Genomic DNA, 23045 nt, shown 5'->3' on the forward strand with positions numbered 1-23045 from the left:
CGCCCCTGGCCTCAGGTGCTTACTCGAAGTCTGTCTCCTTCTTCAGCTCCGCCACGGGCTGGAACAGCAGTGTTCTCTTGCTGATTCCCAGCACACACACAGAGTCCTCACTTAAAAATTTTTTTCCTATGAAAGGTAGAAAGATGATGTAAGAAAACAAGAGGTGAGGTCTAGATATTGGCACAAATTACCAGGGTTTGGAGAGCAGGAGAGCAGGGGACACGGAGAGCTGTAGGAACTGCAGAGGAGAGGGTAAATTGTGTATTTTCATGCCAAACTTTACAGATTCAGACAAAAGCAGGTCTGTAAACATGGAAGACGTGCAGCCGTCCGCTCTCCCTACCGCAGAAGCACAGCCAGGACACAGGCAGAGGTTTATCAAACATCCAAGATCAGGACTCTTAGAGACGCTCTCCCCAGGGAACCCCCAGGCCTCTAGGATGCTAGAGCAAGTCAGCCCTCTACACAGAGGGGAACAGACAAGCTGAGTGTAACATGAGCAAGTCAGCTAAAGAAAATTCAAGGGACCATCCATCTCATTCAGTGCAAAAGTGTGTCCTAGCCTTCATGACTGAAACAATTCTTAGCGAACATCAGAGCATCCAGTATCCACCAAAGACCATCAGCAAATAAGTTGCAGAAAGACTTCACTTAAATATTAGGGAGAATTTTTTAAAATCACTAAGTCAGGAATAAACTTACAGTCAATAGCTTAATGGAAAACAATGCTTTAGTAGCAAAGGGTCTAATATATGGAGGTTAAATTGTTCATGAATTAGAAGATAAATATTTTTAAAATGTCAATTCTTCCAGATTACTTGTTATTTATGTAATTTGTTATTTACATGTAATCCCCACCTCCAAAAATCCAACAGAACTGATGGACACAAAGAGTCACGAGTAGCTGAAATGGGAGAAAGCCCAGGTAGGACTACCTGATGACAGTAATTGTTCGCCAAGCTGGAATATTGGCAAGATTGCTAACTGCCAAAAAAAGAACTGAACAATCCAGAAACAGTCCCTTAGGTTTCTGGGTTCCTGTTCTTGGATGGAGATTAATTGTACTGCAGATTGGGGGGAATGGATTTTTCAGTGGCTAGCACCCAAGTAATTATTCACATGGAAAAAAATTAGACTTTAAATGTTATACCAGTTCAAGTGGGCTAAAAACCAAATGGAAAAGGTGAATATTTTAGTAACAAAAAGCTCAAACCTTCAACGACAAAGTTAAAAAAAACCGACTACATTACTAAATTAAGAGTTCTTCATAAAAAGATAACAGAAAACGACAGGGTTTGCCAAATGGGAGATACGTATCTGCAACCTGTGACTCACAGAATATAAAACATGGACCTTCTCCAACATAAAATATCAAAAATTCTTAAAATGTTTTTAAATTCTAGGAAATAACACAGCCCAAACAATCAGATAACAGGAAGAATTAACAGAATAAATGAGTGCTGGACCAGCAGGAGGGGCCTGGCCGTCTCCCTGCTGACTTGGAGGGTCAGCCTCTGGCCAGCCACAGGGGGACAGGATACCCACCATCACAGCAACAGCTCAGAGGTAACACGGATGGGTGAGCCCCAGGGAGGGTGGGGTCCCACCAGTGAGCGTGTGGTGGGCGAAACTGGTTTGGGGAACTGGCCTCGCTGGGCCTGGGCAGCGGCTGTGACCCTGGAACCACTTGCTCAGGGCCAGGTGGGTTCCAGGCCATAGCAGAGACCAGCTCCCCTCAGGTAAACCACAAAACCAGAGCCTTTGAAGGTTTAATCATGCAAAGTCAGACCCTGAAGGAAGGATCGCAGGGCTGCTGCCCTGGGGAGGGGCTCAGAGGTGGAGAGAGGACCTGCCGGGGAGGAAGCTGTCCAGGTGCCTCCCCGTCCCTTGCTGTCCTCCCCAAAAAGAGAGGCCATAAAGGAATAATGGAAGGTGCCAAGTGTCAGGTAAAAGTCAACTCGTCGTCAGCACAGCAGAGAAACAGGGAAGGTCACAGTAGGTCTGGGACCCTCAGAGCGGGCAGTTTCTTCCTACATGAGCGGAGTGCCTCCTGTAGTAATTAGCATTCTGTTTCCTTAAGTACATTTATTCCTAGTTATAATCTAAGTCACAGGCAGCAGCTGCAGAAGTCACGTGCAGCCCAAAGCCAGATGGACGTGGGGCAGAAACACACCTGCACAGAGCACGGCCCTCCCAACCCACGCCGCCTGCCACCAGTTGGTACCTTTCCCCGCAGACTCCCTCAGCTTCGAGCTGATCCACTGCATGGCTCTGGCGGAAATTTTGGTTCCAAAGTTTCTGTCGAACGGAGAAGGTGCCCCACCCTGTGGTTGGTCAGAGTTACACGAGAGTTAGACACCAGCACCTTCCTGGCTGTTAGCTTTTAAAATGGAACGGAAGTTACAATGACTAACAAAATTCACGTCCTATTTCTAAGAAACTCTATAGTTTGTAAATACGAGTTTGGGGGTCTATCTCCTTGTACGTGACTGGGACCAAACCACAAGAAACCCTGTCACTCCTGCAGCCAAAACTCCCCGGTCAGGTGTCGCTGCTTCCTGAGGAGGTGGGTTTTAATCAGCCAGACCCTGAGCATCCTCCTCACATCAGCATCTTCATCAGGACCTCTTCAGCTTGTTTGGGGAGTCCGTGGGGAAGGGTCACAGTTCTCTTAAGGAGCTGGCCCACTCTGTGGGCTTGCTTTCAGAAAGACCTACACACACCTACCACACACGCCATCGTGTAACTTGAGGGCAGTCAGTGGGTTTGTGGACCCTGCACTACAAGCTCCTGAGACAAGCACTGAAAGGTGATGATGGGCAGGCCTGCTGTCAGGGGACCGGGTCCCACGACTCCACCCCAACTGCCTGCCCTGTCTGGGGTGTGCTGACGTGCATACCCCAAGATTCTGTCCAAATCGCTCTGATTTCACACAGATCTCAAAGAACTGTCATTTGTCTGACACTCCAGTTTAAATGGGTATGAAAGCCTGATACTGAATCAAAGTATACTGAAGAAAAGTTATGACCAAACTAGACAGCATATTAAAAAGCACCGACATCACTTTGCCAACAAAGGTCCGTCTAGTCAAAGCTATGGTTTTTCCAGTTGTCATGTATGGATGTGAGAGTTGAACTCTAAAGAAAGCTGAGCACCAAAGAATTGATGCTTTTGAATTGTGGTGTTGGAGAAGCCTCTCGAGAGTCCCTTGGACTGCAAGGAGATCCAACTAGTCCATCCTAAAGGAAATCAGTCCTGAATGTTCATTGGAAGGACTGATACTGAAGCTGATGCTCCAATACTTTGGCCATCTAATGCGAAGAACCAATTCATTGGAAAAGACCCTGATGCTGGGAAAGATTGAAGGCAGGAGAAAGGGACAACAGAGGATGAGATAGTTGGATGGCATCACTGACTCAATGGACCTGAGTCGGAGTAGGCTCCAGAAGGTGGTGATGGACAGGGAGGCCTGGCGTGCTGCAGTCCATGGGGTGACAAAGGGTCAGACAGGACTGAGTGACTGAATTGACTGACTGAATCAAGTACTTAATTTGAATGCATCTTTCCACTTAACTGGTGTCACTGTGTATATGGAGGTGGACCGTTTTCTGACAAAGCCTATCTGCTCAACTGTCAGAACAGAAAGTGTTCCTGAGGCGGCTGATAACTGGTTTAACAGCATAGTTAAACATAGTTCATAACATAGTTCAGATGCCGATTTTAATCACTGTGGAATTGACTTAGGAATACATTTCCTTTTTGCAAAACGGCTAACACAGGCCATCCAAGTGAGAGAAGGCGTGAGGCTGTGCCCCGCCCGCGGCCCACCTGCTGCATGTGGCCCAGCACGTTCTTCCTGCAGTCGAACACGCCCTTGCCCTCCTCGGAGTAGAGCTGGTAGATGAAGTCGGTGGTGTAGTTCTCGCTGCAGCTCTCGTTCCTGCAACACACAAGCCCAGGGTCGTCCCGCCCCGGCACCCATGCCACCCTCGCTGCTTTATCACCGCGGCGTCACTGTGGCAGAAACCACTGAAAGAATCTTAAGGACGGAAACTGACGACCAAGCAAAACCGGATCTCTAAAAATGGCCCTTGAGTCATTTAAACGCCCGCTGGTCTGAACACGGAGCGAGCGAGACCATGCAGAGGAAGAGCAGCCGCGCTCGGGGACCATGGGCTGTTACCTGAGGACGAGCCCCCTCTGGATGCTGGTCTTCATCTTCTCCGTCAGGTGCTCCACGTTGGACTAGGAAAGCCAGGACACTGTGATTAGGCGCCTGCTGTGTGCCAGGCACTGCCCCAAGGGTGGCCGGCATGGCTGCTCTCAGCTGACCTTGTGGCAGAGGGGACAGTGGACAGTGACGTGCCGGCTAGTGACTCCCACTGCGGACAGCGGCATGTGGAGACCACAGCTGGGGTGGGGGGAGGGGGTCATGGCGTCTGCGCCGCTCGGTGTCCGCAGGCAATGCCTGAGAGGGGAGCGGGCCCCTGGTCACTTCACTGTGTGCTCCGTGCGCTCGCCTAAGGCTGCTCCCCAGGCCCCCGGCCAACGGCCGCGCCTGCTCTCTCAGAGGAACACGGCTGTCACCTGGCTTTACACAGACTCCTGACCCTGCCTAACAGGCACGTTCAGGCAGGAGGATTTCTAAGGAAGGACACGGCTTGAGAGAGGACGTGTGCAAGAAAAAGGGAGCGAGGACACACGAGCACAGGTTCCAAAGGAAGCCGGCTGCAGAAGAGCAGGCGGACTGTGAGTTTCCTGTCCTGATTTTGGGGGCGACACTCCCCTGGGCTGCATCCTGGCTGGAGCAAGCCTGCCCGGGGGCACTGGGCGGCCCTCCCCATGTCGTCCTCCCTATGTCCTGGGCCACAGGGGACCAGGGGCTCCTTCAGGCGGGGGTCTGTCCTCCACTGCTGCACAGTTCCCCTGGCTCAGACCCACAGGGACCCCAAGCTCTGGCTGCCTGCACACCCGAGGCCTGCACATGGTGGCCATGAGCCAGCAAGGCCCCAGGCGCCTAGCACATCCGTGTCCCTGCAAGTGTAGGGCCTCCAGGGAGGGCGTTAACTGCTTCCCAGGTAAGCATGTAAGAGACACAGTTTCAAACTCGGGGTATGAGCAGCAGGTGCCCTGGAACCTATTCCAGGGGTCACCCTGTCCCTGCACATGGAGCTCTAGTGCCTCACTGGTGTCTGATGTGGCAGGGGGGTGGGGTGTTTCCTGAGACCCTGGACCTGTCGGTCAGCGACCCCTGGGGCCCCGTGTCCACGCACCTGCAGGTCCCGGATGTCGAAAGGCTCCTCGAAGATGTAGGCAGCGTCTGCGCCAGCCGCCAGTCCCCCCATGTTGGCCAGGTAGCCGCAGAAGCCCCCCATGGTCTCAATGATGAACACGCGCCGCTTGGTCCCGCTGGCCGACTGCTTGATGCGGTCGCACGTCTGCACGAGGGGACACGGTCAGGAGACGCGGACACCGCCCCATGGCTGGCCCTGACCTCGGGCGGTGTGCTGTGCCCTAGGCCCTGGCCTCTCTGGGCTCGTCAGCAGGCATGTCCCTGCTCTGTTCTCTCCTGAAACACTCCGGGGACACGTGGCGGGAGGAAGACTTTGTGCACCAAAGTGTACCACCACCAGCGGGGGGACCTTCGTTCCAAGACTTTGGATTAAACATGAACAAGCACTGTGATCCGCAGACAGGCCCCATTCCGTCACCCATGATGACCCCTCCAGCATCTGTGATGGATCACCACCCTCCCCCAAAACAGACTGATCTCATCCAAACCCGGGGTGCACTTCAGCCACTGGGAAGCTCCACGTTCTCCAGGAGCCCAGACAGGAAAAGAAACCACGTCAAAGTGCCCGTCTCCTCCTCCCGGTGCTCAGGCCTGGGGGTGCCCGGCCAGGTGGGGAGACACACAGGACTGTGGTGTCCATGGGTCCTTCACTTGGCACTGGAGCACTAAAACCTGCCTGCCTGGCCTCTGTCTCAGGAATTCAGGGTGGGGGATGCACAGACCCCCCTGGGCTGCAGGTCTTGTGGGCTCCCCTCCTGACCCAGAACAGCAGCTATCACCACCAGCCGGAAAAGCCCCTCTCCTGTGAGGCCCAAGCACCCAAGTCTCACCCCCACCCAGATGTGCCCGTTGGCCTCGACGGCAGAGGTCCCGGTGACAGCCTCCTTGTCTAACCTGTGCTCAACTGCCATTTACCAGGGCTCTTTGCCCAGCTGAGACAGGAACCCTCCAGCACAGGGGGCTCTGCACCTCTGGGGGTCCCCAGTGGGGGAGGACACGGGTCCCACAGCCCACGGCACAGGCCAGGCAGCCAGGGTGCCAATGGGTGAGGGTCAGTACCGATGGATGCCAGGTGGGCAGGGCTCAGAGACACTGGTCCCTCGGAGCCTGGGTGACACCGGCCTGCTGGGGCCCCACTTGGATGGGGCTGGGAGGGACTGTGGGTGAAGCCCCCCAGGAAGGGCGTCTCCTCCCTGCCCTCCTGTGACCCGGGCTCCACTGGACTCTCACACCCCCAGCACCGCGTCCCTCTGCCCACCCCCTTGCTCTGCGTGCTGTCTCCTCCAGCACCACACTGCCGCTGGTCACCTGGGGGCAGCTCGGGGCTTTTGTCCTGGTAGGCAGGAGCAGGCTCACCCAGAGCCCCCGAGGGAACAGGCCACTGAGAGTCAGCACAGGTGGGCTCCTCAAGACAGGCTGGGAGGAAACTGTGCTAACCCGAGCTGATGAGCAGCAGGGCTCCTTTGCCCTGGAAGATTCAACAGGTCCCCGTTCCGGTTCTCCTTGAGTGGGAAAGACAGACCCTACGGGACCTGACGGGCCGTCTCCTTGAGCAAATGCAAGGACCTTACCTCCACGATCACGTTCAGGCTCGTGTCGCAGCCTATGCTCAGATCTGTGCCTGGGACATTGTTGCTAATGGTGGCGGGCACCATACAAACGGGGATGCAAAACTCAGGGTGGCTGTCGCGGTTCTTCGACAGCTCCAGCAAGCTCTGGAAAGCCTGAGCAGAGCGGGGCGGGTCAGCAGGGAACCCACATCCATGACGGCCAATGGGGAGGAAGCTGCAGGGGACAGACCTGGGGGGGCTCAGGGTGCAGGGGGAGACCAGAAGTGGGGGGGCTTGGGGTACAGGGGGAGATGAGCAGGGGGCTTGGGGTACAAGGGGAAGACCAGCAGTGGGGTGCTTGGGATGCAGGGGGAGACCAGCAATGGGGATTCAGGTGCGGGGGAGACCAGCATGGGGGACTCAGGGTGCAGGGGAGACCAGCAGGGGGACTCGGGGTGCAGGGGAGACCAGCAGGGGCACTCGGGGTGCAGGGGAGACCAGCAGGGGCACTCGGGGTGCAGGGGAGACCAGCAGGGGCACTCGGGGTGCAGGGGAGACCAGCAGGGGGGCTCGGGGTGCAGGGGAGACCAGCAGTGGGGGACTCGGGGTGCAGGGGAGACCAGCAGTGGAGGACTCGGGGTGCAGGGGGAGACCAGCAGGGGGGTACTCAGGGTGCAGGGGAGACCAGCAGGGGGGCTCGGGGTGCAGGGGAGACCAGCAGTGGGGGACTCGGGGTGCAGGGGAGACCAGCAGTGGGGGACTCGGGGTGCAGGGGAGACCAGCAGTGGGGGACTCGGGGTGCAGGGGGAGACCAGCAGGGGGGTACTCAGGGTGCAGGGGAGACCAGCAGGGGGGACTCTGGTGCAGGCCCAGAGGATACAGGCCAGGGCAGGCGGGCAGCAGAGCAGGGCCAAGGTGGCACGGGGTTAGTGGTGGACGAGCAGCCAGGCCTTTCTGGCATCAGGAGGAGATGTGGGCGGCCACTTGGCGGGACCTTAGGGGCCAGGCTGCTGGGACCCCTCGGAGAGGTAATGCCGGATGGATGGGGAGGCAGACGTCCGCGGAGTCCCCTTTGCCCGGGCCATGTGACCCTCACAGAGAGCCCTAGAGGGTTCGGGATCCCCGGGAAACAGTTGGGCTCTGATGTCAGAAAAGCGGGCTGCTCTCAAGCACACGACCAGGGCCCAGACCTCCCTCCTCCGCATTAGTGCAAGTAACTTGTTAGTGTCCCGGTCCACCACCCGCCCCTAAGGCCACAGCGCCCCATAGCCAGACGCTCGCAGAACCTGGGCTCTGCCCTGTCTTTATTCCTCCCACTTGGAGCCACTTCCCACGCCTTGTGCGGGGAAATTCCCGGCAGGACAACCCGGGCTTTCCAGAGAGCGTGGCTCTTTGCCGGCCCTGCCTCTTCCATCCCTAGACTCCCAGACAGGCCGGGTTCTGGGTCTATGGCCCTAGGACGTGTGGACAGTGAGCCCACGCTGGCTGAGTCCAGGGAGCAGCCGTGAGGAAGGTCAGGGGGTTGCTCACCTGCCCCGTGCCCCACCACCATCAATCACCACCCCACCCCGTCCAGCCCGGATCCCCACGGGGTACCTCCCCAGCCCCGATGCAGCTCAGGGCCACCGTGGGGCTGCCCGGATGCCTGCTGGATGGAGGGGTCGTAAGTCCCGTGGTTAGACGGGCTCCCAGGCTGTCTGCACCCCCCAGGACGCTCTGGGTGGGGTCACCTGGCATAGGCGGTGGGCAGGGCGCCGGCACCTTGAAATCTGACGGCAGTTCTACACCTGTGCATTCCTCCCACCCTCTCTCTGACCTCCATCACTCCCTGCTTTTCCTCTGATCTCTGGAAAATGAGACAGACACTCAGAGCCAGGAGAACCCTGCCCAGGACATGAGCCCGGGGCCCTGGGGGCAATGCTGAGCGAGCCAGCCACCTGGGCAGCACCGAGCTCACGTCAGCTGAGGCTCCAAAGGGGACCAGCAAGCGGCCCAGAGGAGGAGACGCAGCCCCCTCTTTGGCTTCAGACTCTCTGAACCCGAGCCCTGAGGACCAGCGCCTCCCTGGGACCCCGGGACCTCGTGATGGAGTAAGTTCCCTGGGATCTGTTTCCAGGAACGCATCCGTAAGCTCAGCATCCAGACTGATGAGGAGGGCACGTGAGGACAAGGGTTAAGTGTCCAGAGGATGTGCCACCTGACGACACCAGGCCACCTCGGGGTTCACCCCCTCGGCCCCCTGGGATATTCCGGCTGAGGACCCTGGCTGTGGGGTCATCCTGACATCATGCGGTCAGCAGCATCCAGGCCGATACTCACCAGACACCATGCCCCACCTCCCCACCCCCGGCCGCCCAGTTCTGACGGCCAGAGTGTCCAACGTCGCAGACCTCCCCTGGGGACAAAGTCACCTCCAGACCACCCTGGCCTCTGAGCGGAAGAGAGCGGCTAGGGCAAGAGGTGCCCGGGGCTGTCCCCGAGGCCAGGAGGTAGCACTGCCACCATCAGGACATCCAGACCCCAGATCGCAGGCCACGGAGGCCTGTCCTGAGAGCGCAGCTGACCGGACAGACGAACAGACGCTGAGCTGGCTCTGGAAGCCGGAGAGCCTCCTGCCTCCCAGGGAGGCTTGGGAACGATGACCCTTGGGCCCTCCCCCAGCATGGTCCTGCCTGCCGCCCCCTTCTTGAATGTGCCCGGCCCAGCCGAGGGCCAACCAAACCCAGGCCTCCTGAGAGACTCAACTGCACTGCGGCTCAACACACACAAGCTGGGGAAACAGTTGGCCTCCCATCCCCCAGCTCCAGGACCCACTGAGCAGGTCCAGCGCAGGGTCATCTCAACCACCGCCTGACCACTGGGCACGAACTTAGCAGCAGAGCAACACCCCCAGTTTGTGGGGCAGCCCTGGCCTGTCACCAACGGTGACCCTGGCTCCAAGAAGCTCCCGTAAAGAAAAGCCTGCATGTCAAGGGCCATGTAATAAATCTCAAAACCTCTTGAAGGGAAGCAGGATGGACCACGTGGAATTTCCCCAGACCTGTCCTGGTTTTCAGATTTTCAACAACCCATGTGTAGAGAACCTCTATCACTTGGAAAAGTGATTCTTCGTAGCAGAGGAGCCTGGGATTAAGAAGTGGGAGCATCCTGTCCTGCTGAGAGTGTGTGAAAGGCCACAGGGGACACACACCGACCCTGGTCAGGACCCACCAACGACCGCCCCCGGAGTTCCTGCCACCCCTGCGGTCTCGTTAGGCGACAATCAGGACACGAACTTCGGATGCTTCTACTGCAAGCGTAGCGAGAGCAGCTCAGACCCAGCTACATGGGAGCAGAAGTGACACACGACCTTTCAACTCAGACCTTGAGCAGCGAGCGGTCAGAGGTTGAGTTAGTCCCATGGCAGCAGAAGCACAGACGGCATCCCCGGGGCCACAAGGGGTGGGCACGGGGGTGAGGAGGTACAGCACGCGGACACCGGCCAAAGCCACGCCGGAAGGCTTTTTAGTACAGAAACTGCAGAAAGTTGAAGAGGTTCAGGAAAGCAAAGAACCAGCACCAAGCACTGCTTATCGCATACATCCTGCTGTAAAAGCTTTTCTTTTATTTACTGGCACTGGAGACAGATTTGATGCCCATTAGTTTAAGGGGAAAAAAGCTAGAAATACAGCCACGAGGCCTGTGTCTCCCAAGGAAAATAAAATGTAAGAATTTACCAGAAAATTCTGGACACTGAATTGAAAAAAAAAAAAAAAAAAGGAGTTATGCATTCTGATCCTCACTGATCTTCAAATGCCCAAGCAATTTCCCAAGTGTGATTTAAATTTTTGATAGTTTTTGCTTTGTATGGACTTTGCTGCTGCTGCTGCTGCTAAGTTGCTTCAGTCATGTCTGACTCTATGCGACCCCATAGACAGCAGCCCACCAGGATCCCCCGTCCCTGGGATTCTCCAGGCAAGAACACTGGAGTGGGTTGCCATTTCCTTCTCCAATGCAGGAAAGTGAAAAGTGAAAGTGAAGTCGCTCAGTCGTGTCCGACTCTTAGCGACCCCATGGACTGAAGCCTACAAGGCTCCTCTGTCCATGGGATTTTCCAGGCCAGAGTACTGGAGTGGGTTGCCACTGCCTTCTCCATGTATGGACTTTAGGGGGATAAAAAAACATTCAAGTACCATCAGTATTCTTTTATATATGGTTTATTGTCCCCAGTCCACAAACAGGAGGAGGAGGACAATTGTTTAAAAGGATCCAGGTCAGTGAATGAACTCACAAAATCTTCAGTCCAGCTTCTACCTTCAGACGCCACAGCACAGGGCCCTGGACCCAGGTTTCATCACAATAACACAATAATGTGTTATATGCTTGGGGAAAATTTAGCCAGAAAACAACGGGGGTGGGTTTAATCGAATATCCACATCACTGTAACTCAAAACTAGATGAAGTACAGATGATGTCACCCTGGCTGCAGCAAAGGGAAATGGAGGTGAAAAATCTTTGGGGCCGAATTGTAGATCGTCAGGCTTTTTTTTTTTTCTCTCTCTCTTTTTTGGCCGTGTCAGCATGCAGGACCGTAATTCCCCCCAGTGAGGGATCAAACCTACACCCACTGCCTCGGGAGCGTGCAGTCTTAGCCACTGGGCCACCAGGAAAGTCCCTTTATTTCAAAAAAGATAAACTTTTCAGCAGACCCCCAGCCCAGTCTGTCTCCAGCACACGGTACATAAAAGCGGGCCGGCGCCCCAGGTTAGTTCCGCAGCCCCTGCCCTGCTGCCCACACTCACGTCGGTGATGGTGTTGAGGGCGGTGTCCGCCCCGATGCTGAAGTCGGAGCCGGGCACGTTGTTGGAGACAGTGGCAGGGACCATGACCATGGGGACACAGAACTCCTCGTGCTTCTGCCGGGCGGCCAACAGCTCCAGCAGCCCCAGGTAGGCCTGTGGGTGAGTGTGTGAGTGGGGGCCGGTAGGGTGGTGGGTGGCTATGCATTGCCATCTGGGCGTCGGCCCAGGGCGAGACTAAGCTGCTCACGGGCAAGCATCTGACCCAGACTTTGAGTCTGACTGTTTGAGGTTCTCACGTTTCCTTTAAAGGAAACGTCAAGGTCATCATGAGGCTAATATTAAAAACGAAGGTGGACAATCCAACAGGTAGTTAAAAGATAATAATCTGGCCCCATAACTTCCCTCCTCTCTGAGTAACCAATGGGCTTCCAACTCGAGAGAGAGGGTCATCTCCAGAAACCCAGCGGACATGAGGACTCACTGAGCAGACAGCCCAGCCATGGGGTCGGGGGTACAAGTGGCCCTGAGTCCTGCATCGCCGGTGCTCAGTGGCAGCTGGGCCCGTGCTCCCGATGAGGAGCAGACGGCAGGGTGCTCATGGGAGCCGACGCGGGGTCCCCTCTCAAACCCGCAGTGCTGGCCAGCAGGGGAGCAGACGTACCTCAAATCCACCGATAATCAAGAGAGCGCTGATGCCGTGGGTTCGCATCTGCGCCGCGATGTCCTCCAGGTATTTCCCAGGGAGGATGCTGGGGAGGTTCAAGGGGGTGAGCTCAGGCGGGGCCCCCTCTACACCCCAACCTCTGAGGCCAAGTGGCATGACACTCAGGGGCAGGAGGCACCCTGGGCTACGTGGCTGGGGGACAGCATGGCTGGGGAGCCAGCCACAGTGGGCGCAGCCAGGAGTCAGATCTCAAAAGAGGGTCTTTTCAAAAGAAAATGGGAAGAAACTTTGCTGCTGCCTCACAGCTGGACCTCAGAAAATCCCAGCGCCTGGGTTAGGGACATGGTGAACCACGGAAGCTATTAAACGTTCACAGTGGTAATCGTCTGGATGGAAATGTCCAGTTTTTGAGTCATGTACAGACTACACACTCCTCATCTGGAGTAATCTCACTCAAAGTCACCTCCACACACACCTGCTCACCTTAACCCGTTTCACCCTCTGTCCACACATGGCTGCAAGCGGAGGAGACAAAGGCTACTCGGCCGTCGAGAGAGCCCACCCAGCGCCCACCCCAACCTTTCTGCTGTATCCCCTGGGCATCAAGGATTCACGTGGGATGGGCTCCGCTCAGGGAAGGTGTAAAGAAGTCGTAGGGCTGGGTGCTCAGGGCACATGAGTGCATGTGGAGTCGACTAGAGGGTTCCCCAGCGTCTAAGCATCGTGACAACGTGCTGCCAGCCACCCCTCCAGAGCAGCCCCCGGGGTGTGGCGCTCATGAAACAGACGAGTTGGGGAGTCACAGTCGGTCTGAAGAGGCCCAGGAGGCAGCCAAGGGGTACTGTCCCCTGCGTGGAGCTCCACCATCACAATACCATCCCCAAGGGCGCTGGGAGGACAGGACCACAAGAGCTCTGGACACCTAGGTCAGCTCCGCGGAGTGCTGGTGGCAGGGTGCCCAGCTTCAGGGCAAGGCAGAAGCTGGGACGATTCCCTTGGATGACAGGCTACCACTCGTGCGGAATCCAATGCCCCTTTGAGCCCAGGTACCCACAACTGTCCTTCCATATAACATGACACATGCAGTGATGGCTGCGCCCAGAAATAAGAGCAAACAGCCTTGTGTTAAATCAGTGCCTTGGCGGGAACACATCCGGGCCCCGCTGTATCCGCAACAGGAACAGCCACGGTTCAGAAACCTGCGGTTTTGTGCGGAGCCCCTTGGGTCCTCCCTTGGGCGGTGGGGATCTGGTGGCTGGGCTCCCTGGATGGTGAGCCACATCTAGCCCCTCTGCAGGGCGCAGTCACTGCAGCTCACGCGCCTGTGTCTGCACGGCCCCACACAGGATGAGGGCTTTGTGCCACCACGGGCTTGTTCTGATGAGGGAAACAAGGAACCAGCAGAACCACCAAGGAAACAAGGAACCACCAAGCCCTCCGCTTGGTGTCTCTTTGAGGCCGCATCTCACCGGCTCCCCACACCTGGCCTGGGTCGCCCCCAGAGTGTGGCCTGGATGTGAGCTGGTGCCAATCCCTTCCCTCCTGGATCCCAGACGGGACACGAATGCCACACAGTTCCTCTCCCTGCGACGTGGCACCCTGCTCCCAGAGAGCAGGTCAGGATCAAGATGAGAGAATTACCGTTTTGTCCCAAGGATGGAGCCACCTTGGCCCGTCCAGCCTCCAACGTCCCCCCAGCCGATTTCCTTTATCTAAGGTGCAAACACAGAGAGAAACAGCTGAAGTGAACAAGTAAAGGGAAGGAAAAGGTTTTACAAACAGCTCAGAGTCTGCGCCTCTGACAGGCAGCGTGTCTGTAAGGATTTGTCGAACATGAAGAAACAGCTTTCCCTGAGAGGCAGGAGGAGCCGGGGCCTGAGCTGGACCCCAAGGGCCCATAGTCAGGGGTGCAGCATCCCGAGCACACCTCCCCACTACCTCGCATGCATCTGCTCCCCTTCCCACCTAATGTCCCAGTTCCGGGATCCCAGAGATGCAGTCCCCACCCCCTCAGAGATCCAGAACCTGCCTTCCACCGAAGCCCTTCCCCGTGGGCGCCCCCAGGACCCACCTGGCCTTTGGCGAAGCCCTCAAAGCCGTCATACACAGCAAACATCTTGTGTCCTTCAGAGATGCCCACGCGCACAGCGGCACGCACGGCCGCATTCATGCCTGCCGCGGGCGCACCCACGTTCACGACGCCCACATTGCAGTTGCTCTGCAAGTCAAGGGGTGGCGGTGGGGGTCACCGGCTAGGTGCACCCCCAAACCCCCTGGCACTGCTCCACCCCGAGCGCATGCACAAGTGAGAGGCTGGTGCGGGGGCTCCAGGCCGTGAGGTCCGGCTGGGGTGGGAAGGATGCACTGGAGGGGCCCTGGGCAGCCTCCACGAAGCAGGGACCGAGCCGGGCAGGACGCAGGCATGGCCAGAAGCAGGGGAGAGGATGGGGGCAGGGTCTCCTACCTTTGGGATTTCGGAGTCTGGCAGCTTGATGGCCAGCCGCTTGTAGGTGTTGAGGTTGTTCTCGAAGCTCCTGGAAGAAAAGGCCGGAGTCGGACCACAGGCTAGAGAGCAGGACAGGGCAGATGGGCTTTCCCGGGGAGAAGGGTCCCCAGATGATGCCTGCACGGGGTGTGGGTGGCTGCAGTGCGGGCTTCATGACCGGAGAGAAGCCTTGGGCGGTCCCAGAGACTGGGATGGATGCTGTGTGAGGGGGCTGAGGGGGCTGCGTCCAGGATGCAGCTAGTTTCTTTCCTAGAATGCTAGCAGCCACATGTCAGGCTCTCTCTCATCTCAGCTTTTGAACGACATCCCACCTCAACAAAAACAAACACATTTCCCTCTAATTAGCCGCCCAGACCATCCACCAGCAGAAGCAGTGCCTCCTGTCTCATTTCTGGCTTCTCATGTTGAGAGAGAAGCAGCGCGACCTGGGCACATGCTGACAAATAGAGGCTTTGGGGAAACAGTTTTCAGAACAGTCACCTTCCTCGGAGTTGCACGGCATCCTTAAATCTCCTCTCATCCATCGCCTTTTGTACCTCCTGGGTCTGTAAGGAAGAAAGAACATGTCAGGACTCAGTGTGTCCCCGGATCACACAGAACCAGCTGGGCCCTTCCATCCCAGGTTCGTTCAGGTTTGACCTTGCAGCCGGCAGCTGGGATCAGCGAGCCCACACCACCTGGCCACCACCCAGCCTGCTTCGTAGAAAAGGACTAGAGGCACTGCCCGGGTAAGTGGGTCCTGAGATCTCAGGAATCCTGCCCCTGAGAGCAAGGCCAGGAGGTGAGTCTCCCAGGCCAGGCTCTAAACAATCCCCTTTGACTTTGGTGAGGAAAGAGCAAACAGAAACCAGCTGGCTCCCTAGGAGCAGGGGCAGAGGGACGGGGCTGGGGGCAGGCTATCCTGGAGCCACAGCACTTGGGGTCCAGCACCGACTCCCTCATTCAGCCCCAGGATCCCAGGCGAGTCACCCCTCTCTCTGAACTTCAGTTTCCTAAGCTGTGCGGTAAGAAAAATGCCCCCTAGTTCTGCTGTCGTCTGTTGTGATGACCACACGCCCAGCCCTTAGGAAGAGACCCAGTGAGCAGCACCTGGTCAGGGAGGGGCCGGCTGTGGCCTCGCGACCGTCAGGCTGAGACACCATGACGCATGGTCTTTGGAGAACAAGCCAGTGGTACCGGCCGCCTCTGTCTCTTAACAGACAGAGACTGGACAGAAGAAATGTGCTCACAGTAAAACCACTGCACATCATTCCATGTTCTCTTCTTCTGAGCCACAGTCTCACACTCCACACACGACACACGCACAGACATGCACAACACGTGCACACACTCATACATGCACAACACGTGCACACACTCATACATGCACACATGACATGTGCACACTCACACAGGCATGATGTGTACACAGACATGCGTGACATGCACACACACAACACGTGCACTCACACACGCATGATATGCACACTCATACATATGCATGACATGTACACAGACACGTGCACACATTCCCACATGCACATGTGCACACACATGACACATGCACACTCGTACATAATGGCATAGCACGTGTACACAGACACATGCAGGACACATGCACACAAGCATGCACACATACATGCCAAATGCACACACACGTGCACACACGTGCACACATACAACACCTGCACACTCATACACATGCATGGCACATGTACACAGACACAAACGTGCACAAACATCCTCGTGTGCACACATATGCAGGACATGTGCACACTCAAGCACATGACACATACACATTCATAAACATGCATGACATGTGCACACACGTGCACACACTCAGACACACATGCACACACTGACTCACATGAATGATACATGTACACACTCAGACACAGATGCACACACGTGCACACACACAGGATTCATTTACTGCCACAGGCTTTTGGAAAGTACGTTTCTAAGGTTTCTTTCAACAAGTCCCTTGACTTAATCACCTCTCTATACACATTATAAAATACACACACCTCAGAGCCATTGACAAGATGAAATAAATCCATAGTCATGAAGAGACTTTGAAAAATAAATGGTAACAATTTCTAATGCAACTCCACGGCCGCCTCACCTAGTGGACAGTCCACCGGGAAATGGGCCTGAGGAGGTACTGCACGTCGGGGTGGCACCTGAGAAAGGCCCCCCAACCCATGTCACATCACAGATGTGAGGGTCTCAGGGACAGGAGGGCGGGAGAGGCTGACCCTAGAAAGGCTTGACAGTGTCCCCTCCTGCCCTGTGAAGACCCTGGTCCCTGCAGGGCTGTCTCCAGCCTCATGGGAAGTGCACAGGTGCCCAGAGGATGCCCCCCCATAGGATAGGCTAGACTCACCGTGGAGGCGGCTTGCTTGTGTCACAGGACTGAGACAGGAGCTGACACCCCCATCCTGCCGTCCACCCCCCTGGGATGGGGGCTCCTGGGGAAGTTCATTCACTCGTGCAGTGAACCTGGCCTGCACCCGCACTCACCATCTGTACACACTCCATCAGCGGCAGCCGCACTGCCTGGTTCCCGCTCAGCGACACCACACAGGCCGGAGTCTCGGGAGTGGCCTGCAGGAGGGCGACCACAGCCTCCACCCCCATGCGGCTGGCCTGGAAACAACGTCACAACGGTCAGAGCTGGCCCTCCACCTGCCTGGAGCCCAGCTTGCTGTCCTAGGCAGAGGCCTGCCTGGTTCAGACAAGACCAGCTGCATCCTCAGCTTCCCCCTAGCTTCTCCTGCCCCGAGTCTCTGTTAGTCACTCAGTCCTCCCCGCTTACTTCTAACCCCACTCCAAAAAAGAGCTCAACTCCAGTAAGAACCAGCCACTGGGGCTGGGGGCTCAGAGGCGTGCAAAGCAGGAAATGGAGACTGCACTCTGGGTCTCTGTGGTCCCTGGGTCCATTTCTAGAACCTGCACATGAACACTGCCTTTCCACCTTCTGGGTGTTGTCCCCTATGTTTGGTGGGGTCTCCCAGTGGGTGGCTGAGGGCCAAGGAGCCCCGTTGGTGAGTAGGTCTCCCAGGGACTTCAGGGAAAAGCCATCTAGCACTGTAGGCAGAGACATCCTTCACTGATAGCTCCACCATGTCACCCAGTCTTCATAGCAACCTGGTCCCTTTGCGATCCCAGAAGCTTTCCTTGCCTTGGGACATGCCTGGCCAGCTCCAGCCTCACTCACCAGAATCCTGTCAAAAGCTGATGGCGTCCCGCCTCTCTGCACATGTCCAAGGATGGTCACTCGCGTGTCGTAGCCCAGCTGCGTGACCACGAGCTGAAGGGAAACAAGACATACCCGGGCATATCGTCTTGTCCAGGACAGGGGGCTGGGAACTGGAGAAGGTCTATACCCTTTATGCACATCTACATGCAAGAATGTCCTAGTTTCTAAATTTTACTTCCTGAAAGAATGTTAACAGCTTGCCAAAATCACTTTAAAAAAAAAAGAGAGAGAGAGAGAGAGAATGCTTTAACTGCAGGTAAAACCATTGTCTCTCCTACTTTGCCAGTGAACGTAACTAAAACAGGTTTTTAAAAATACTGTTTCTATAGCTTGTATTTAAAAGCACGGATACTTTATAAAAATGTCAACTTTTCCATGAATCGCCTTAAATTTGTAAGGTTGTATTTGAAAAGCACAGCACAGTAACTCCAGGCATCCCCTCAGGCCGGGGCCGCGAGAACCCAGCCGGGTGGCCAGGCCAGGTCCTATGTCCCCAGTGGCCCTCATTTACTCTATGAAAACGCTGGGGCTGGGGCGTGGGAATCCCATGGTCACCCCATGGTCACCCCTGGCTCTCATCCTCCACAGTCCAATCTCAAGTTAAGTGGGTAAGAAAATCTTTACTCCGATCGTACTCATTACTTCTGTAAATACCAGCAGACAACTGTCACAGATCTCTTGATATTTTAATCACCAGGTAAACAGCTGGTTGGGGGCACAGAAAAGGCGGAGATGCCAACTTGCAAAGCCACGCTGAGAACGTGTCTCCCCTCATGGGCAGCTTCCACCAGGGCCCATGGGCATTTCCCAGCGCTGCAGCCAGAACCTGCTGGGTTACCCGGGAGCCCAGTCAGTCCCTCCCAGGCTGGACAAGCCAGCGGCAGACAAGCAGCCCTGCAGCCACAGGAGCATGGGGCCGGCCCCCCATGGGGTGGAGGGGCAGTCACTAAGACTAGCAGAGCACTTCCTCCGTGAGTAAGGCTCAGCTGATGCTCCAGCAGGAGAGAGGATGACTGTGCTGACCCCCTGGCTCCTGGAACCTTCTAACCCCGCCCAATCTCATGTCCTCTGTCTCTGTCGGGAGAGCCTGGAGCCTTCAGGAATACTCCTGACAGTATTCCAGAGGCATGGGCTCCCTAGAAGTCAGGAGCTGCGAGATCCTGCCAGTGAAGCCACAGTCATCATGAAAGTATTTTCAACCATTAAGAAGAACAGGAATACTTACCTAACAGCACCCCGCTCCAAACCTCACCACACCCAAGTGCTGGAACCGCCCACTGTCAGGCAGGTACGGCGTAGAGCACACTCACCTCCTTGATCTGCTCCGAGGTGATGGGCTTGTTCTGGGTGTCGATGGCCCCTTCGGCCACAATGATGATGTTCAACCTTTTCTTCCGGGCACGGTTCTAGGAGATGGAAGAAGAAACCCTCAGATGCCTAAACCACTGTGAACGGGGGTCTCTGCCCAACTGATTGGGCTCTCTCCAGGGACACATGGTCACGCGGTTTCATCAGCAGCGCTTCCTAAGGACACGAGCAGGTTCAGGCGCCTGGGGTGAGAAGGTGGGACAGGTTGGCAGGAGGTCAAAAGCCCCCAGTGCCTCTGACCCGGACCCCCAGATAGCGATGAGTCCTGAGGCTGGACTCCCGGGTCTCTCCTACAGACGAGGCCTGCCGGCTCCCCCAGAAGACAGCTTCCTGTCATCTCCCTGGGAACCCGGACCCAGCCTGGCCTTCACGAAGCAGAGAACTGCCCACATTCCCAGGCCAGAAGTAAGGGACAGTGAGCTCACGGGTTACTTCACTGCTCACGGTCACCCCTGGACCTGTGCAGCTGACTCCAGCCTCAAAGGGGTGAGTTGTCCCCGTTCTATGTGCATGCGCGCCAAGTTGCTCAGTCATATCCAGCTCTGCCTCCCCATGGACTGCAGCTGGCCAGGCTCCTCTGTCCATGGGATTCTCCAGGCAAGAATCCTGGAATGGGTAGCTCATCCCTCCTCCAGGGGATCTTCCCAATCAGTGCTATAATTCAAGAGCCAATGCAGACTTTAGAGTATTGCAAAAAATATATCTTAGGATTGTAGTCTTCCCTTCTCCAGGGGATCTTCCCAACCTAGGGATCAACTTCCCAGCCAAGGGATGGCTTTACCAAGTCTCTCATACAGTTTTTGAGTCAAAGCGTATTTCATTAGTTGCTGGAAATCTTCTCTTGGAAACCATCACCTTGAAGGTGACGGCCATGTCTCATGGATCGTGGGTCCTGGTCGCATGCAGCGTTTATGTGCTTGCTGAATATGATAACTGGCCTTTGCCATAGGTTCCCATTTTTTGCCTACAGAACAGAATGAGATGGTCATGAAAATAAGAGAAGAGAAAGTCCACACACTGGGGTGGGGTTTCTGTCCTGAAAGCCACCCTTGTTTTCTGTGAGGCCTCACAAAGGAAATCTGCCTGACACCAGTGACCCACAGTGTGAGATGAGCACAGTCCACAGAGAAAAGAAAGGCCTGAGCTAAACCCACAGTGAGGCCAGCGCTGGGAAGGGGACCCTCTCCGGGGAGCTAGCTGTCGGGCCCCGGCCCGCTGAGAGCTACAGGACTCGGGGGGAAGCCAACTCCCAGGCCTCCTGCCCCTTTTCCAAGGGGACGGCTGCGCTGTGTTCCCCAGACCCCGGCTCTCACATGGCCTCTTCCAGGGATGGCTGAGCGCCCGCTTTGCACGAGCAGCTCAAAAGCTCAGCTGCTTCTCCCTCGCCTGTCTCTGCCGCAGCAGGCAGTGGACGGATGGGACGCCCCCAGGTCACAGCCACAAGCCCGAAGCCACTCTAAGCAGAGAGCCTCCACGGGCCGAAAGCTCCCTGACGTGGAACATGCCCACGGCCACCACGCCGCAGGCCGGGCAGTGCGACCAGAGGCTGGCAGCCACAGGGGCAGAAGGCAAGTTACCTCTGAGAGCTTGACGCACATGTTTTCCTGCCAGCCTTCCTCCGGTGGGGACTCGGGAAGGAAGACCCAGTCGGCCCCGCAGGCCAGAGCGCTCACCAGGGCCAGGTACCTGCAGGCAGAGAGCGAGGGTTTCACGAGGCATCGGGGCTGGGCGCCCCTGCCCAGGACAGCACCACAGACAGGACATGCCCCTCCTGGGATGCTTGAGCTGGGGTGTGGGGCTCCCTGGGGACCTCCCACCCTGACTGCGTCCATGTGTCCATACCCGCAATGTCTCCCCATCACCTCCAGGACGAAGGTCCGCTGGTGGCTGGAGAGAGACAGAGGAACGTCCACTTAGCACGGCCGGGCAGACGGCAGGGCCCCAGCTGTCCCCCTCATACGACCCACACTGCACACAAGCAAACACCATGGGGAGTGTGTTTCAAGCTCTCCTGAGTGAAGGGGCTGCAGCAGTGAGCGCCCCTGGTAGTGTTCTCATGCCAGGCACGCTCACACCACCAGGACAGGCGTCGAGGGCTCCACTGGGCAGAGTCAGGCTTCTCTGGCCAGAACCACAGGCCGGATGTCCCCACATCAGCTCAGGAGATGAGAGCAAAGGAGTCAGGTCTGCACCCCAGGACCATGGCCTTTCCACAAAGAGGAAACTAACTGCCACCAGTAACCCTGGGAACCCAAACAGGGGCTGAGGTTTGTCTCCAGCCACGGTTCCCCAGGCGTGGCCCTGAGAAGGTGGCGAGTGGCTCGTCCACGACAGAGGCACATGTTCCACTGTATCTCTCACTTAACTTTCGTGAAGGTGCTTTGGAAGCCTGAGGGAGCCAGGGAGGGCGTAATGGGAAAGGTTCAGCCCTGAGCCTACAACCCAGAACATGGGGTCACTCCTCATCCATCGGTGGGAACCCCAGGTGAGGAGGGTGCAGGGTGGGGGCTTGCCCAGCTGTGACCAGGGCTGTGCAAACCTGGGGCTTTACGGTCCGCCATTCCTGCAGGGGAGCTTTGTGCAGGACTTGACGTAATCATGACTTATTTTTTTCATTTTTCTAAATTCTCTGCAATAAATGCGTTTCTTTTACAATCAGAAAGCAGTGACTGTTAAAAATTGAAAATAAAGAGTAAACGAGGAAAACCGCTGATTGCACCAGTACAAAATTGTTTCTAATATCAAGCGACAAGGCTTGTGGAACTTTCCGGAGCTGGCTCTGAGGTCTACACAGCCCCTCCCGCGGGTCCCCGCGTCCCCCACCTCTGGGCAGTTGTCATGATGGCGTCCACCACCTCGATGATGCGGTGCAGGGCCGAGTCTGTGCCGATGGTCATGTCGGTGCCGCAGAAGTCATTGTCGATGGAGCCCACCATTCCCACCACATTGAGGTGCCCGTGCTTCTGCACCTGCTCCGCACTGATCTTGCCTGTGTGGGGACAAGCCGCACGTCCAGGATGATGTGGGGGAGCGTGTGTTCCTACACGCATCTCCTACCCACCGTGTCACGCCCATGGGACCTAACCCTGCACACTGACGGACATAAGAGCCAGATGGAGGTGGAGGCGAGGACACAGACGGGAGCAGTCACCTGACACCCAGACAGGAGCACCAGCCCAGGAATGGAAGCTGGAGCAGGGAAGGAGTGCACACAGAGACGGGGGGAAAAGATGCGACTTCTGTCTGACAGCGGCCTGGCTCTGACTGTGGCAGGTCACCATGCCAGAAGCCCATCCTCAAGGATGTGGTACAACTGGTACCCTGACTCCTGACAGGCCTGTGGGGCCCCATTATTTCATAGATGTACTTGGCATTCTCAGGACAGACCACCAGGGTTGGCAGAGCTGCTTAAATGGACCACAAAGGTCAAGGTCAAGGCGGGGGCAGCGATGCTCCCCCCACCCAAGTCACCACCATGGCCACCTGCCTCACACCAGACATGGTGCAGAAGCATCCCGAGGCCCCTGGTGCTGGCATGAGAGCACCCTCCATTCCCCAGACAGACTTCACAGAACATGTGGGTCGTCGCTTTAGTTCAAGCTTACGCCTTTCACAAGGTTGCTATTAATATTACTTCAGTTT

At 56.5% G+C, this 23045-nt stretch overlaps 1 protein-coding gene across 2 annotated transcripts in view; it reads right to left on the bottom strand.

Annotated features, from left to right (window-relative positions):
- The window catches only part of PFKP (phosphofructokinase, platelet), a 52435-nt gene that overhangs the window by 377 nt on the left and 29013 nt on the right, over positions 1-23045 (bottom strand). Inside the window, exons 5-22 of one of the 2 annotated variants that reach the window (XM_069546561.1) lie at positions 22227-22392; positions 21246-21290; positions 20981-21089; positions 19346-19441; positions 17994-18086; positions 17297-17422; positions 15275-15339; positions 14753-14822; positions 14360-14506; positions 13930-14000; positions 12286-12373; positions 11625-11777; positions 6865-7017; positions 5274-5438; positions 4184-4245; positions 3829-3940; positions 2225-2324; positions 24-126 (exon numbers count right to left, since the gene is read on the bottom strand). In XM_069546561.1, the coding sequence (XP_069402662.1) occupies positions 24-126; positions 2225-2324; positions 3829-3940; positions 4184-4245; positions 5274-5438; positions 6865-7017; positions 11625-11777; positions 12286-12373; positions 13930-14000; positions 14360-14506; positions 14753-14822; positions 15275-15339; positions 17297-17422; positions 17994-18086; positions 19346-19441; positions 20981-21089; positions 21246-21290; positions 22227-22392 (1924 nt within the window). The remainder of the gene's footprint in view (positions 1-23; positions 127-2224; positions 2325-3828; positions 3941-4183; positions 4246-5273; positions 5439-6864; positions 7018-11624; positions 11778-12285; positions 12374-13929; positions 14001-14359; positions 14507-14752; positions 14823-15274; positions 15340-17296; positions 17423-17993; positions 18087-19345; positions 19442-20980; positions 21090-21245; positions 21291-22226; positions 22393-23045) is intronic. The other variant, XM_069546560.1, reaches the window with a different exon arrangement.

The sequence above is a fragment of the Ovis canadensis genome, chromosome 13 (assembly GCF_042477335.2).
Source record: "Ovis canadensis isolate MfBH-ARS-UI-01 breed Bighorn chromosome 13, ARS-UI_OviCan_v2, whole genome shotgun sequence".
Classification (NCBI taxonomy): Eukaryota; Metazoa; Chordata; class Mammalia; order Artiodactyla; family Bovidae; genus Ovis; species Ovis canadensis.